Source organism: Takifugu flavidus, chromosome 3 (assembly GCF_003711565.1).
Source record: "Takifugu flavidus isolate HTHZ2018 chromosome 3, ASM371156v2, whole genome shotgun sequence".
Taxonomy (NCBI): Eukaryota; Metazoa; Chordata; class Actinopteri; order Tetraodontiformes; family Tetraodontidae; genus Takifugu; species Takifugu flavidus.
Window position 1 is genome coordinate 11163315 of NC_079522.1, and position 16480 is coordinate 11179794.

Here is a 16480-nt window from a genome sequence, read left to right on the forward strand (position 1 = left end):
AAGAGAAGACCCCAATAAGTAAACACGCCGATCCGTTCGTACCTACACGACCTCGCCGGGGAGACGGTAGCGACGAAACCGCACCTCAAAGAGCAGCAACGGCCTTTTCCTGCGAGGGCAGCGAGACACGATCTGGAACAAGAGACTGGAGAGACTTTGTGCTCCCCAGATGTTAAAAAAGCTAAAAGGCTTCGCTTCTACCTTCGCGGTAGATCAGGGATGAGTTGCAGGGAAGGCGAGTGGCGTTAATGACGAGTGACGACGCCTTTGAAATGAAAATGCCCCCAAATGTTTCAGCGACATTTCTGTTCAGAAATGAGGGAGGTTCGCCAGTAGGACCTGGTGGTGCACCAGGGAGAGCACCGGGTGTTCATAAGTGAATGTAGAACATCTTTAGCATCTCAGCAGATGCTCCTTGTGAAGAGGAATCACTGGCTTTGATCTGTGGGCTTTGGTGTGAATATTGAGAAAGTATTCTTGGAAACAGGTTTTGAGGTAACCGTCAAGTGACACCTGGAAAATGAGAAAAATGCAGGTAAAGGGGGGGTGTCAGTCACCGAAGACCACCAACCCACTAAACCTGTAAACCCTACATGGCTAAATTAAGCGGAAATTGACCTCTTACATCACTACCGATGACCACTTTAGCTAGCAGCAAACCTACGGGCTCAGGATCAACCATCTCTCCTTTGGTCCATGAGGGGACAGAAACCTCAACCATCATTTCCATTTGGGGTCTTCTGTTCGGCATTTAATGACTGTGGATCAAAACTCCTAAAAACGAGGAGGTAGCTCGCTAGCTAACCAGGAATGAGTAATCCAGCGAAGATGATGCATTCAGTCAGACGCCCTCGTTTCCAGGCACTTCCATGACCAGTAACGATGCACAGTCGAGAAACAAAGGTAGAATTTACCGTCGTTGTTGTTGGGTCGCAGTGAAACCTGAATATTTGATGAGGCGTGAAGGTGTGATGAATGTTGCATTTCTCCCGTTTTAGAAAAGCTAAATTAAAGCCCCCGTGAAAATCGATAGAACGTCAATCGCTTCCGTCTTTCTCCGCGTTCTGTTTCGCGGTTCGAGGCGACGTGAGACGGTGAAAACGGAAATTTCCCCGTCAGGTTGAAATGCAGCTCCCGCTGCTTCCGCTTCTGACCCCAGGTGAACTCCGCCGCCCCCGTTCAGGTTTATAGAAGAAACAATTTTCAATATCAGCTGCTGATTCCTTCCTTCAGGCCCAAATTGAAAGCTCCCTCCATAACTCTTCCCCCCTATCAGCCTCGTTTAATTTTAATCTTGAATAAACAAGGAGCTCCACTTCAGATACGGGCGGAGCGGCGGCGCTGAGAGGCCCAGCTGTCTGCCACCGGGTCCAGACAGAGCAATTACTTATGGCGGTGGGAGCATTATTATTCCTGTTGCAGCTCCTGATAAGTGCATATGCAGCACGAGCGCGAGGCAGATGGGCCGAGGTCCTTGAACCCCAATGTTTATCCCCAAACAAGTCCGCCGCAGGAAAAGTAGACCCTCCTAATAAACCTGCCCTCTTTTATTGGCGGCGTATTGTTTACCGTCGACGGCAGAATTCTTGTCACCTAAGTCATGCCCACCTCCGAGGCTCCGGAACGGCGCGGCTTGTTTTATACTCCCGTCCGGCGTTATTTATCTCCAACAATTTCCGCTCCGTCCACAGACGGGGCTAATGCCGAGTTTTAATATGTTATTTACACATAAAAACAAGCTATTTACAGCGGCGTACATGTGCAGAAGGGAGGAAAATGAATGGGCCCCGGCGCCCCTCTCCGGTCTGTTATATCACAGTTTAACAATCTGGATTGCTAATAGAACCATTTATCACGGAGCGGTCATTTGTTTTACGTGTGCAGCCCGGTCCTGTTCCCAGAGGCCTATGGAAATGGGGTGCGCGTATAATGAAGCTCGAGCGCGAGTCACTTTGTTTAGAAAGTGGATACGCTGCGTTGGGAGTCAATTAGGATGGGCCCAGGTGCTCCAGACGCCGCTATCTGCACCTATTTGATGGCGGCGGCCCCTCCCCCCCTTCGCCGCACGGCTGCAACCCAGGGCGGGCCGCGACCCCGCGGAATCAAACCTGCAGGGAGGAGGAAGCAGCCTCTCAAACGAGCCCAAACGCTGGCACGCGGTGTTCTGGGGGCCGCACCTGGCAGCGCCGCCCTCCCGGGCCCCCGCCGCCCGAGCCCGGGCCCCCGCTGCCGGCTTAATAGATTCAAACGACGGCGAGTATTCCCTCTGACAGCGTGCATCTGTCTGCTCATACGCCGGGCCTCGGCTGGCAGAATTACGCCGTCGCCGGGACCTTCGTGATTCGGGGCCCACTGGTAATAACCGAAGAATATTGTTGATAAACGCGGCGAAATGACGGAGAATCTGCCAGCTGTTATTGATGCAGACGTCAGTCTGCAGACTCGGGCCCGGAGGAGCGGTGTCGCCCGGCGTTATGAAGGAAAGTCCCCCCGTTTATATACGTCTACGCTTCTTTAAGGCCCGCTGGAAATTGGGTTTCCTCGGCTGGCTTGAATTTAGACTTATTGCCTTTTCAATATCCATCCTTTCCTTCCTGGCACGGTCGCCACGGGAAACATATGACAATTAAAGCTAATCCTGATTGGCTGCGGCGACGCCAGTTTGCAGAATCAGAACTGGAAATCCCGACAGAGGAAGCGAGTCGGAGTCCGGCTGTTGGGTGTTTGCTCAAATTTCTATTTTTGAAGGACTTTTAGAATAAGGACAACCAGCATCGAGACTCTGATTTTGGAATTCTGGCCCACGGAAAACAGAAAAGCCAAAACATCCCGAAACCTTCCCTCGCCCGCTCCTTTTTTAATGAGGTCATTCATATTCGGACTTGTAAAAATTTAGGGAACAGCCCCAGCATCCCTCACCCATGCTAATCTTTTTTGTCCTGAGCTTTGCGCCGCGGCTCGTTTTTCTCGTTAAACTAGGCCAGAGGAAACTACCGGGCGCCGCTAACGATATGATTAACTGGCTCCGCTGGCGTGTGACATACATCTTGCCAAGAGTGAGTTTGTCATTCTGGAGGGAGATCGATGTCCCTCACTCAGCGCCTCCTCCGTCCCTGCCTAACCGGGGTCTTTCTGCTGAGTCTGGCGGGCCTTCGGGGACGGGCCCTAAGTACCGCGGAGGCTGCCCTCGGAGCACGCCGGGTGGGAGGGATGGAGATGAAGCTACAGACGCTTTAGTGGCAAAAAGGAAACTCAGTGGGCTAAAATAAGAATAACTGCAAGAAGGGAGCAGCTTGAGATCGAGAACTTAATTCAAATGTTGGATCAAATTTTTAATTATGTCCAATGTCATTTTTTCTGCTCAGCTGGCTCTCTGAAAGGTTCTCCGCTCTGTGAGAGAGGTGCTGTAGTTTGAACATCTAGTTCTGGTCTTGCTGGAGTCTGGGACGCGGGGACCACTCTGGCTGGACGGGTAGATGAATGGCGAGGGGTTGAGGTGGGACTGGCCACGTAAAGAGGATGTTAATAGAGGTGGGTGAGAGATAAGGCACATTTCTTTATCGCGCTGGTAAAGTCTGGCCGGGCCGACAGTGAGTAATGGATGGTGGGTGGAAGCGGGAGCCTCCACCACAGGCCAGCGAGCGCACTCAGGGGGTCGGGCAGAGAAAAATGTGCCTGAGAAAGGCCCGCCGTTCACCTCCGAGTCCAAACGGACGGCCACTAATCTTTCTGGGGGAGAAGATGAAAGGGGGAGAAGAGAGACCCTGGAGACCCGGCAGCGGAACAGCCCCCCCCCACATTAGCACACAAAAACTTTACGGCTCCAAGAGCAGCAACATTTGACAAGAGGATTCCAGTCTTCCTTCCTCTGAGGTAGCGTTCCACCTTTAACTGCTAATGTTTACTCATTAATACCCCAAAAACAAATATGCTGCTAACAAAGGTTTAAAAAAAAAAAAAAAACGTGGTTTATAAATTAAGACGTATAATTTAGGTGGAATAGTGGAATCAGATGCAGCTCAAAATCAAGTTTGAAATTGGTGCTTTGGTTTCTTTGTTGTTGTTTTTTAATTGCAGCATGTAGCCACTCAGTAATCATGCTAGCGCGCCGTTTCCACGTGTAATCATCCAGGCTCAAGAAATTTATGTGCACGGAGTCAGAGACACATTTAGCAGATTTTTCTTGTTCTATTTTATCTCAAGTTTAAGGCGGAAAGGCTGAGATTAGCTGTAAGGAAAAGCAAGAATGTTTTTTTTCATATTTGTTCTATTTATTTATCCCGCCTTACTTCTTGGTCATTACTCATCCAGAAACAAGGCTTATATTGAAAAAAATCCCCTGGAAGCTGGAATAAACCTGGAAAATGTCATGTTTTACCCCTTAAACGATTAATCTATTAAATACAAAGTGTGTAGAAATCAAGAAAGAGCTCTAATCTACGTGGAGTTCCTCGTGGTTTACGTACGTTTACAGAAGCATTCCTGTGCTAACGTTCAGACATCTGAAGACACGGATCCCTCTGGGCCAGTGAGGTTAGCCAAAAACAACAGGCTACATTCCTGGAGATTTACACCGGTGGGGAGTAAACGACATGTGCATGTTTCAGAGGATTAAGTCAGAACTCCCTCTACCTTTTCATTTTTTCCAGCTTGTATCCCTCCATTCTTTCTGGGACCCCTGAGAGGTCACCTCGGAGGTTTATGGGCCAGGTCTTCAGGTCCGACCGGAGCAGATTTAGGAGTTGTTTAATTTGAGCCCCAAATGGGGAAAATATCTTATTTTAGTCGGGACTTTAATGATCACAGTCTGGACAGACCGCTTCGCTTTAATGGAAGGAAAAATGCATCAAAACTGAGATGAGAACTTGTGCGTGATGGGATGAATTTCCCCATTTTTCTTCCTGTCGCAGTTGGAAATCCCCCGGGGCTTGGCCCTCCAACAATAATCGGGGGGGGGGGGGGAACGGCAAAAATGTGGAATCAGACTGCTTCAAACATTCATGGACAAATTGCTGCTGTGAAATTTACTGCATGACTTAATTTAAGCTGGACGCAGACCTGCTAAACATCAGCTAACGGCTAACATCTGGTACAATGAGTGCTCATTCACAGGCCAAATGACTGTGTCGTGGTGTTTATCAGCGCCGCATCAGAAGCCCTGTAATCTAAAACCACGTTTAAACCGGCAGTTGATATGATGCTGGAGGCTAAAATGTCCGTGGCCGTTGGCTGCCCTTTAGCATCGTTCTAGCAGCGATTATTTTCAAAAATGTTACTGGCATGTAAATTGTCTTACGTCTTAATTTAGGAAAAACCAGCTAGCGTGTAACTGCAATCCCCATTCACCAATTTGGAATGTTCTCAGAGATTAATATCATTTATTTGAGAGCTAAAGCTATTGTTAAACTAGCTTGTCCTGTTACCCAGCTCATCCTCACCCATCTCTGTGGGTCAGGGAACGTTGGTCAGAAACCTCTTTCAGGTTATTTTTATCACTGTGTTTGTGTGTAGCCATTGAAATTATTGCTATATATGGTCATTTTTACTGCCATTTGTTATTATTTCTGGGAATGTAGCAAGTGTTATTATGCTAAGATGCCAGTACACAGGTACCCAGTGAACAGGATATGACATAAACAAGCAATCTTATTCATTTCCTGCCAACTTTCTCCAAAAATAAAACTTCCTACATTCTGCTGCAGAGTATTCCATCAATTTCAGAGGCTAAGAAACCGAAAGGAGAAAATTAACCGAAAACATAATTTGATATCCATCCAGCCACAAATTTGATTATCACATATTAAATAAGTCCTAAAGCCAAATGTCTTAAGTTTGCCGCATCGGCAGGTCTCACACGCAGCTGCCGCCTCTCTTTACAAAGTTAGCATGGACCGAGGAGAAGCACGCTAATTGCCTTGTAAGTACTGCAGAAAGCAGCTGGAGATTAGCAATAACAGCTAATTAGCTCGACTACAGTGGAAATCAAAGCTCACACGTGAGGGTAAATACACGGCCTGGTGTTTGTCTGGCGATTATAAATCTTTATGAAGCACCAGGTTGTCACAGTGAGAGACTTTAAAAGCCCCGCGAGCGTTGGGCCGCTCCGCCGTGAACGCTAAAGTCAACGCCAGCACCACCAGGGGCCCACGGCAACTGTTGAAACAACAAATATGACTTTGCTTTTTTCTCAATTCAAGACTGAGGAATAGTTTCCCTCGTAAACGCAGTGAAGAAAGTGCTTCCTAATTAGCCATCCTCGTAGCCGCTGCTCCAGAGGGCCAATAAAACTGATTAGAGGCTCAATAAAAGAGCTCTTGATGGAGCTGGAAATCCATTTGTGGGATCGGAATGCATTACATCGAGCAGGATCAGACAGATGGGAAGGTCCAGATGAAAGCCATCAAGCTGGATCTCCGGCAGTTTCCCCAGCTTCCAGAACCCAAGAACCAGTGTGGTTGGTTTTCTTTACGCTGTGAAAACTCACGATGAATTTCACGAAGCGGCGCTTGACTCAGGTTAGCTGAGCGGAGCCTCAGCAGGGTCAGAGCGCCGCATCCCCTCCCTCCAGCCTGGCTGGCAAAACCGGCTCTTTGTACTCTTACAAAAGGCGTCTCCACCTTCCTCGCAGCGTTCCCATCATCTGGATCACCCCCAACCCCCCACTGCCCTCTCCCTCCAAAAAACACTGCTTATCAAATGGTGTCGTTCTGAGGAACCATCCTCGTGTATCCTGCCCTCATGAAGGGTGAAAGTACCGACATGGGTCCCCCTCCATGGGGGGCTAGCATGTTAGCCGCCATTTTCCTACAGCATTTTCCTCATTTGATGCCAACGTGAAGCTGCCTCCAGCGGGGTGAAGGCAGATCACAGGGTTTTGTGTGCTGGTTTGAGGGTGTCTGGAGTAAACACCTAAATCCAACACCCCCCCCCTTCAGATATAAATCTGTTTCCACCTACAGCAGGAGGAAGTGGGCTGGCGGCTAATGTATGTAAACCTTTGGGACGCGGGCGTAATGACACGTTTCTCGCTGACAGGGAAACTCGATCACAGCTGACGGCTTGATGCTGGGTCTCGCCCGCGGAGCACACCCGGCTCCGGCGGTAACACGAGCCTGAGTGAGGTTGAAGGCCGACACGGAGCCACCTACCAGCCCCCCCCCCCCCCCCGGCTCGCTCCAGCCAGGCTGCTGGAGGTGGGAGGCCGTCCTCCGTTCCAGGATCCCCTCAGCTGAGCTCTTGTTTCCTCATCAGCGCTCTCGTGTACAGACGATCCCTGAGCCACCACCAGCCTGAAGCCCGTGGTTGAACAAATGCTCCTCCTGAGGCCCCCCGCCACCTTGTGGAGCGTCCTTCAGGTCGCCTCCTGTGAGGCTCCTGATCCAGTTTGATTTGGAATCACTGTTTCCAGTAAAACATCGACATGCTCTTCTGTTTCCACTCTGGGGCAAATAGTTTCATTAGAGCCCAATTTCCTCGGTGGTTGGTGTCAGGCCGGGACTCTGATGAGGGGCAAATGCTAACTCTATCAAACAGAAGCTAGTAGCCTCTCCACAACATGGTAAAAACAAACAGGCTATAAGACAGCGAGGAAGTAAACCACAATTAGTCTGTAAAAGATTGTTCCATCAAAGCAGACGCTCAACTAAAGGGTGGGAAATCTCTCAAAATAATTAGGGGAGGACCTGAAAGGTTGATTGGGATGCAAGATGGGCGACAGGGAGGCAGAGAGGGCGGTGGGGGGGGTGGGGTAGGTGAAGACCATCAGGGTCCCGCTTGGGTTTATAACCAGGAGTAAAAAAAATGGAATCAGGCCACATTAGTTGCTAAGATGCAGCTTGAGTTGCTTCAGCTGAGGGAGGAACACTAAAAGAAAACCTCCAAAGAAAAAAGGACAAGGTTCAACAGTGGACTGAAGAAATGTGGCACGATTCAACGGGTTTCGGGTTCTTTGTTGGGAAAAACAGGGCGTGAGGCTTTGTTTCTTCTCTTTGTGAAACGGTCTTGTTCCGTTAATCAGCTAGCTAGCTGACATGAGGATCGTTTATCAGGGGAAAACAAGAATCAACCCTCACATTAATGTTTTCTTCAGCTACAACATGATGATGTCACCATGTTTTAATTTCTCTTAATTAGCTGCTTTCAGCATTTTACCTGACTTTGCGATGCTGAAGCCTTCGAGTCTGTAATCACACCTACGACCTTCATTTGGGACCTAAAAGGTTCCACCGTAAAGTAAACGCCAGGGAGCCGGCGAGATGCTTGTTTATGGGAGGCTTTTGCTCACGTGTCATCCCACCGGGGCTGCGATGTCTTTGGTGAGAGACGTCTAAATAAATCCGAGGACAGATCCTGTAATTTCCAGCTCGGAACGATCGGGGTCCGCGTGCTGGAATTCCCCCGTCTTTGGTGTTTGAACTCACAAAGAAGAAGATTGTACTTCCGTCATGCTCCGCTTCACGTGTCCTCTTTAGAAACCAGAGTTTACTTTTCTCTCCCAGCAGAGGCGCGTTTTCCACATTTGTGCCTTAAAAGAAAACCCGAGCTTTTGAGGCAAACGTCCTGAAGAGGACAGCATTCATGCGTGAGGGGCCACCGAAGGGCCCTCAGCAGTGGGAAAAAAGTTCATCGGGATTAGAAAGTCAATTCCCCTTTGGTTTGTCTCCCTTTCCCTATTGTGGCCTCTCTGACGGGCCGTTCTCCAGCAGAGAAAAGACAGCGAGGGGACCATTGTTGAGGGCCGGGTGGCTTGAAGTGCCCCTTTTGTGGGCTCAAAGGTCACGCCGGCGACCACATGATCCCTCGGTGGCATCACTTCAGACACACGTGTTGCCTTCGCTGTCGCAGCTTTGGTCTGTTCGCTGCAACTTTCCTGCCCTCGTTTATCCAAATTTGTTGTTTAGCATGGGATGAAAAAGATTTTCTTTTCTTTCCTTTCAGGATTTTCATTTTGGCCGGATAAAAATAGACTCGTGACCTGGATATGAATTTGTAAAATCTGGCCCTGCACGAATGGATAAAAGTGGGTTACGGGAAACAAATGGCTCTCTGAGAAGCTCTTCATTTTCCTGACACACATGCAAATGCAGACAAGTTGTGTTCTTTGGTTGTTTTTTTTGTTGAAAGTTAGGAAAACCCCTTCAATCAGCTGCCTTCAGCCTGATCGTCTCAGGAACCCTAAACCAAGAGCTCATTTATAGCCGAAAGAACGCTGAGTTAGCCTCCGTCCGCGTGCGTCTTCTGCTAAATCCGCACATTTCTGCACATGTAGAAGCATCTAGAAATGTTTCCTCTGGCAGCTTCCTGCTGCGTGTCATTGAGAAGGCGCTGCGACCCGTCTGATGAAGACTGAAGAAGTGCAGCCCGGCCTGCTCTTCGTCACGCTCAGCAGACACGTGTCAAACCCGCGCCGGGCTAAAATAAAGCTGGCCAGAGTCCAGGGAGCCGCCGGGTCAGAACACAGGCGCAGCTCTGCCTCAGCAGGTCGCATCAGGTGGGCGACGGACCGTTTACCCCGACGAGAAGCTGAGCGGCACCGTGCTGATGCTCGGGGACGGACCCGGGTCTATTTTTGTAGGGGGTCCGAGAGCCTCCCCAGGGAGGGTCCGATTGGAGAACAGCGCGAAGCAAGAAAAGAATTCTGCCTCCACCTGTGACACATTCATCAAATCACTCACACACTCCCCTGTGCCCCCCCCCTTTGTCTCCCTCCGCCAACATCTGCACGTGCAGCGCCCCCCCCCCTCCTCGTTAAGGGACCTTAAGCAGCTAACCTGTGAAGGTTTTTTCCCTCCTCAGAACCACGTCTTTCTTTAATTGGAGACAGCCCATCGCTCGGCTGCTTGGCTCATCCAAGGTGAGGCACGATCCCAGGTGCCCCCCCGGTGAGGGCGCCGGCGGGGTAATATGGATGTTAGCTGGGGAGCGCAGTGACAGCCCCAGAAGCGACGATTTAATCCATTGTATTCTAATTATCACTGTGGCTGGGCGACTGCGAGGCCTCCCTCTGGCTGCTGGCGACAGCGCGCCTTTATCACCAGCCCGTCTGAGCAGATAATAAACTTCTGCTTTCAGGTAATTACTTAATCTGGACAAACCCGCGTGTTAAGCAGTGCTATTAAGCGCGGGGGCGATAAATCAGGCACGCATCGGAGGTGGGTGATTACTCCACAGCGCAATCAGTCTTTGAACTTTCACAATCTTCTTAAGCCCCTAAATTGTGCAAACATTATGCTAACAACATGCGACGAGCAGAGGAGGGCCGTCAAAGCGCCTTGTTCAGGCTCACCTCCAGCCTGGTGATGAATGGAGATTATTAGCGCGCAGCCTGAGCACAGCTGTCCACGGCTGATACCCGAGTACCAACCAGGACCACCTCACTATGGAGGGATGGATGGACCCGTGTGAGCCGCCTTCAGTATGGAGGAACCTCCCGTCACTGATTGGATCGCGTGACATCTGAGCTGGCGACTCCGACTGAAGAAGTTCCTTTTCTGGGTAAACTTTATGGTTGCCTGGTGCAGAACCCCAGCCGCTGTAACCCGAGGGACCCAGAAGAACTGTAGTTGGTTGAAACTGAAACAAATGTTTTCCAGCAAAGACTAATAGATGCCGGGAGTGTTAGCGGGGCCCCGGCGGCGCCGCGCTCTCTCAGGGGGGAACTGTTCTCAGCGAATCAGGTAAATGTGTCTCTTGAACTCTCGTGAGCACTCGCCTTTTGTTCTTCCAGAACAATAGATGCTGTCTGTGTGATGGAACAAGTCTAAGGGGCCAGTTCCCCTGCAACGAAGCTAGCGAGGCTCCGTGAACGTCAGGCTGAAGGACAGATAACCGCAGACGACCTTCGGTGTTCATGCGTTCTACTGTGACCTGCACTAAAGATGTCTTCCTTTCTACTTTGCATTTCTTTGACCCAGATTTAGCTGCTCTTTGTCTCCCACCTACTCCTCCCCCTTTGACCCCCGCTTATAGCTCCCCCCTTGCTGTTATGAATGGTGCATTAACTGGGGCAGCTCTTTGAAAAGGGCCCCCTGACTCTCACACTGATACAGATGCATGAAGATCCTGGTTCTGCTCAGCCTGCTCAGATAAACAGCGACGCAGCGTAATGATGCTAAATTACAGAGTGCCACAGACGGTCCACAGACGGTCCACAGACGGTCCACAGACAAATCCTGCCGCCACCAATGAAACGGACGAGAACAGGAACGTTAGGAAGTAAAAGAGGGAATTAACAGAGAATGATGGAAGCAACGCAGAATGAAAAACAGAGGGAGAGACGCCGTCGACCCTCAGGGTTCTGTTCTGTATCGTCAGCCATGCAGAAACATCTGGAACATCAGGACGGAGTTGAAGGAATCCAGCCTGGTCCCATCGGGGCCCGGTGGCGCTGGGCAGAGCCCCAGTAATGTCAAGAGGACTGAGGGGACGCGGCCCGACTGTCACGCTGTCGGCGGGCAGAGTGAGAGAAATGGAGCTGCAATGCTGACTCAGCCAGTCTGGAACCTCGGGGAGCCCACCAGGCCCTGGTCCCCCCCCTCCCAGAGCTCCACTGAAAGCAGATAATGATCCGTACTGGTGACCCCTGCACTCAGAAATCCCAGGTCGCCCCTGAAGATCCCCTGTAGGCTGAAGCGTGTGCGCGTGCGTGTGAACGAGAATCATAATGGCATTCAGAGATCGGCCAGCTCCCGCTCTGCCTGTTTGACTTTCCCATCTCTCCAATGGGAAAGACAAGACGCACCAGGTTGCAATTAACGGGATCTAAGAGAAACCAAAGCGTCAGGCGGGCGAGCGAGCGAGCGAAGGAGGGATAGTCAGCGTTAGTTGGATAATTCCCTCGTGGAGCTTTTCCAAAATAAACCCCTGAGAACAATGTTAACAGGAACCATAACTCCACAGTCTCTGAGTTTATATGGTGCTAATATGGGACGCACCATCTTCTGCGGTTTCGTGCTATCTCTAATGAGTTCGGATGGTTCAAGAATCCAGGTTTTAATGAAAAATCAAAAGCATTATTAAAAGGATGCACGAAACACGCAAGCCTCATAAAACCAGACCACTATTAAACAAGGCTCAAATTGGAAGCAGAAATTCACCTTTATTGCCTTCAGATTTGTCTTCGCCCGCGAGCAGATGTCGGGGTCGCGGACAGATACGACACGCTAACGTGTGACACAACACACGCAACTAAAATTAGCACGGGCTGAGCATGTGTATGAGTTTGTTTGTTTGTTTTTTGAACAGAAGGCAGCGCTAGTGATGTCAGCTACATGCTAAAAAGTAGCTGATAGTGTGAGCATTGCACAGAAAATGAGGGATAGCAACTAAAATCCACCAAACCCACTCAAACAACCCTCTGAAGTTGCTTCTGTTGGGGTTGCGGAGCTGAAGGTGTTCTGTTAAGATCTCGATCCCTCGTTGGACTAAAGGCAGAACAAAACTTTCATCAGGAATTCCCAACAACTCTGTAGAAAGACCAAAATTCCAGTGCCTCCGGGCCGGAGCAGGAGTCTGAGCAGTGTTGCCGTCTGTTGCCAGAGGAGAAGCTCAGAACTGAGTCGGGCCTCCTCGTCACACAATCCGTCATCACGTCTACTTCAAAGGCCGTCGAGCTGCAGGTCTTTGTCAAAAAAAAAGCCTGGCAGGATATCTTTTATGTTCGGCATGTCGGGTTTCTTAAGATGACTTTGATTACTTATTTATTTATTCCACTTCTCCCGTTTGATAGAGCCAATATGTTACAGGAAAGTGCTCAACTTGCTCTGAAATTCTCGCCGCTTCGCCGTCGACCTTTGAAACGTCTCCCCTTTTTTGAAGTCTCCTCTCCCTCCCTCCCTCATCTGGCTCTGTTCTCTGCTCCTGCAGCCCCCCACCATCTCTTCCCCACCTTCCACACGCCGATCCCCATTGACATGCGACATCACGAGGGGAGATACCACTACGAGCCTCACGCGCTGCACGCCATGCACGGGTAAGTTGCCATTTCGCTCTGGTTTTCCAGCATTTATGCCTCTAACTGCACGCTGGTCGGACTCTGGATCTCTCTGGTTTGAAAGCAGAATTTCTCAAGGAGCACAAACAAACGCTGGTTTCCTTCTGCGTGTGCGAGCGATGAAAGACAACAGGCTGCAAACCGGCGGGAACAAGCAGAACCGGCTCCAAATGTCTCCTCTCCTAAAGCAACGGGTCAACAAAACGTGACAGAAAATGACCCTCGTTCGCTCAGAATGTTTGATCAGATTTCAACTGATGAAAGGTGTCACCCAGAGATCAAAGTCAACTTAATACTAACGGACTTTGTTGGATAAATAAAGGGTAAAGCTCGCTCTGGTAGCAGTGATCCGCGGGGCCGGATCCATCACCGACGACACAACGCGACCAACCTGCGCCCACCGCCTCTTGATATTCATTAATGGCTTGTTCGGTGCAGCTAATCTGTGTGGCGCAGACGGCGCTGCCCTCGAGCGAGAGCAGTAATTAAACTCCCAGAGCGCAGAGGTCACGGAGCAGGCGGCGTGCGCGGCAGCAGCGCCGGTGGTGAGTCCAACTTCCAGGTTACTGTTGGGTTCAATGCGTGACGCCAACCCATTAATTTCCCTGATAGAACAGGTCTGGAGGAGAACAGGGTGTTTTTTAGAACCCTGCTGAAAAAATGCAACTTCCGCCAAAGGAGCTGCTCCCAACTGCACGGATGAAAATTCCTTTAAGCTCTTTAAACATTAAAAAAAACAAGGAATTTGATGCGTCGACTGTCGGAGCTCCTTCAACTGGCCGGAGTCTGTTTGAGCCGAACAGTTTACAAGCAACACGGTTCCGAGAGACGCGCGGGGGGGGGGGGACAAAAAAAACTGCCGTCTGGACAGAAAAAAGTCGATACATTCCTCCAAATAGTACTCTTACATTTAAATTCACAGATTTGATGGTGATGCATACTTTGCGCCGGGCGGAAGCAGGGCCATTCATCACACCGGCCGGGAAAGTGGAGGACGGGGGAGGGGCAGCGGGGCGGCTGTCCGTGGACTCGGCCACCTTGATTAATGTGATTTGATCTTGACAGTGGACCCATAATTCATCAAGGCCTTGATCTAGCTGTCGCTCCCTCCCGCCTGTGCCAAATTCACCTAATTACAGGAACATTGCGCAGCGAATTAAGTGCGCTGTCATTTGTTGCCCGCTGCAGCACTTTATTATACAGCCGTGGCCGCGTGTCAGAGGTCTCCTCCTTGATTGTCGAACATGACATCTTTGTTCCGTCCCCTTCATCATTGTTTGCATATACCGTAATGAGAGGCCTGGTTATTTTGTCAAGCGCCTCTCTTTTTTCTCTCCTCCTGTCTGAGGACACCACTGAGGACGGTTCCACCGCCCTTCTCCTGTTGAAGAGCCTGGAGGGAAAACTTCCTCCTCTGGCTTCACAGCAAAGCCAGGAAAGGGAGGAAAAGTTAAACGTAGCCTCGCAACAGACCGGCGCACCAGAACAAAGATCAGGTGTTTTAGTTGAGATTTCTGAGGTGGATTATTAGTTGTGGAGACTAGAAGAGCATCCCAAAGCTGGTCAAGTTTAGCTTAGCTTCAGTCTGATGTGGTTTGGGTTCTATAAAGTAGAAAAAGTGGGTATTTTCCTTTTAAAACCAGGCCCAAAATTTCAGACTTTGTCAGAAATCATAAATCATCAGAAAAACTGTGGCTTTAAATCTTGCGGGTTGTGCTGTTTAGCCTGGCAGAAGTCATGTGACCATTGAAGGACCAGAGCAGAACACAAGCCCAACCGTGAAAAAGGGCCTTTCCCCCTGCAGCCTGCCTGAAGTTCCAGAGCTGCTACATGTGATCACGCAGGAACATATGAGACGTCCATTGATGATTATCTCATGTGCTGCTTCCTCATCCTAAAAACCAAAAAGCCACGAGAGTGGAACCTGCCAGTCGAAGAACAAACCAGAGGATCAGAAGAAGTTCTGGTTTGAGGAGTTAGTTGTTAGTTAAGATCTTTTTCTTTATCTAGGTCATGAAGAGGAAAGCATTTGGGGTGTGGAGGGGTGGAAGGGCGGGGGCTGTGTGTGTCTGGGGGGGGGGCTGTTAGGTTTGAGGAACCCTCTTCAGGCTCCTACAGTGGGAGTTTGATTCAGTCCTGGAAGGTGTGATTTATCTAAATCAGGGAGCTCCCGGAGCTCTGAGACGAGCGCGTCGGGCTGTGATTCATCTGCGGCGTTGCACACGAACACGGACACAGCAGGTTCCTGGAGAAAGGACTGTTCTCATGTACAAACAGGTATCCATCATCTCTTATCACCTGAGACTCTCAACATCATCGACTTCTCATAGGAAATTAAAAAAAAAAAAAGTCAATCACTGTAATGGGGCCAATACTTGACAAAGAGTCTTTTTGCATTCTGAAGGAGCCATAATGAAGTGGTGCTTCCCATTTAGGGGATAAACACCCTGGCAGCTGCGGCTAAACTCCGTGCCAATGGGGGCTAATGTAAACAGCAGTAAAATGCACGGAGGATAAAGTCACGTCTGCCAGGAGGTGTGAGAGGTGACACCTTCTGATTGATTTCCAGACGGTACCAGTAAATCCGGGGGTTTCTGCTGTCTGAGCCGTTTCGGGATTTCTGCCGGCTATTTGAAATGACGGAAAGGTCCGATTCCCTAGCTAACAGCTAACGGTGGAAGCATTACCGGTGTAACTTGTCAATGGTCCAAATGTGAGGCCTAATGGTCCGTGGAGTTCTGGGACTTACTTTTGATGACACAATACCAGATCTCGACCCAAAATGATACCTTACACCTGAGCTAAGATAAAATACATCAACCATCTTTGTTTATGCCAGTGGAAGGCACCGTTATCGAGAGTCTAGGATGGCTGAAACGAGCCCTCTCTTGTCTGAGCTCGCCGGACCGTCACGCCGCAGCTAAAGCAAACAAACTCAGAAACTTGTTAAGTGTTCCCGCACCACGATCCACTCTACAAACCGGGCAAAACAAAGCACAGGCAGTGGGATGCAATGAGAGGAATATTAGCATCGTGTTTTTGAGATGTCGTCAGAGCAAACAGACCCTCACAGGTGGAATTCAAAGGCGGAGCGTGATCACCTGCAGGCCGTTACACGGCGAGAACATCCATCATTCAGGCGCCGTAGAGACGATTATGGTGGAGGGAGAAATCTCATCTTTATCTTTGGCAGAAAGCGAGAAAACATTGCTTCAGCGCTGATGCAAGCTGGCTGCGAGCCATCTAGCATTTGTTGGACACTCTGTGATGGACTGTGTGTATTTTTAATGAGGCCGCCAGGTAAGAAAGACAGACACGCACCCGATGTTTGGACAGCCAGACTCAGACGTGACTTTGTTTTGGCGTCCATGCCGGGTTTCTCACACGTCAGCCTCGGACTGAAGGTGTCGGATTAATCACGTTGCTCTTCCTGAGAACATTCAGGTTGCACCCTGCAGAGCTTCTCGTTCCCCAGAAGGCCAGAGACAA

The 16480-nt window shown here is 49.9% G+C and overlaps 1 protein-coding gene across 1 annotated transcript in view; it reads left to right on the forward strand.

Moving 5' to 3' along the window:
* Positions 1-16480, forward strand: part of LOC130522992 (zinc finger protein GLI2-like) — a 35507-nt gene that overhangs the window by 6521 nt on the left and 12506 nt on the right. The window contains 1 exon segment of the mRNA XM_057027925.1: positions 12865-12970. Coding sequence (XP_056883905.1) covers positions 12865-12970 — 106 coding nt within the window.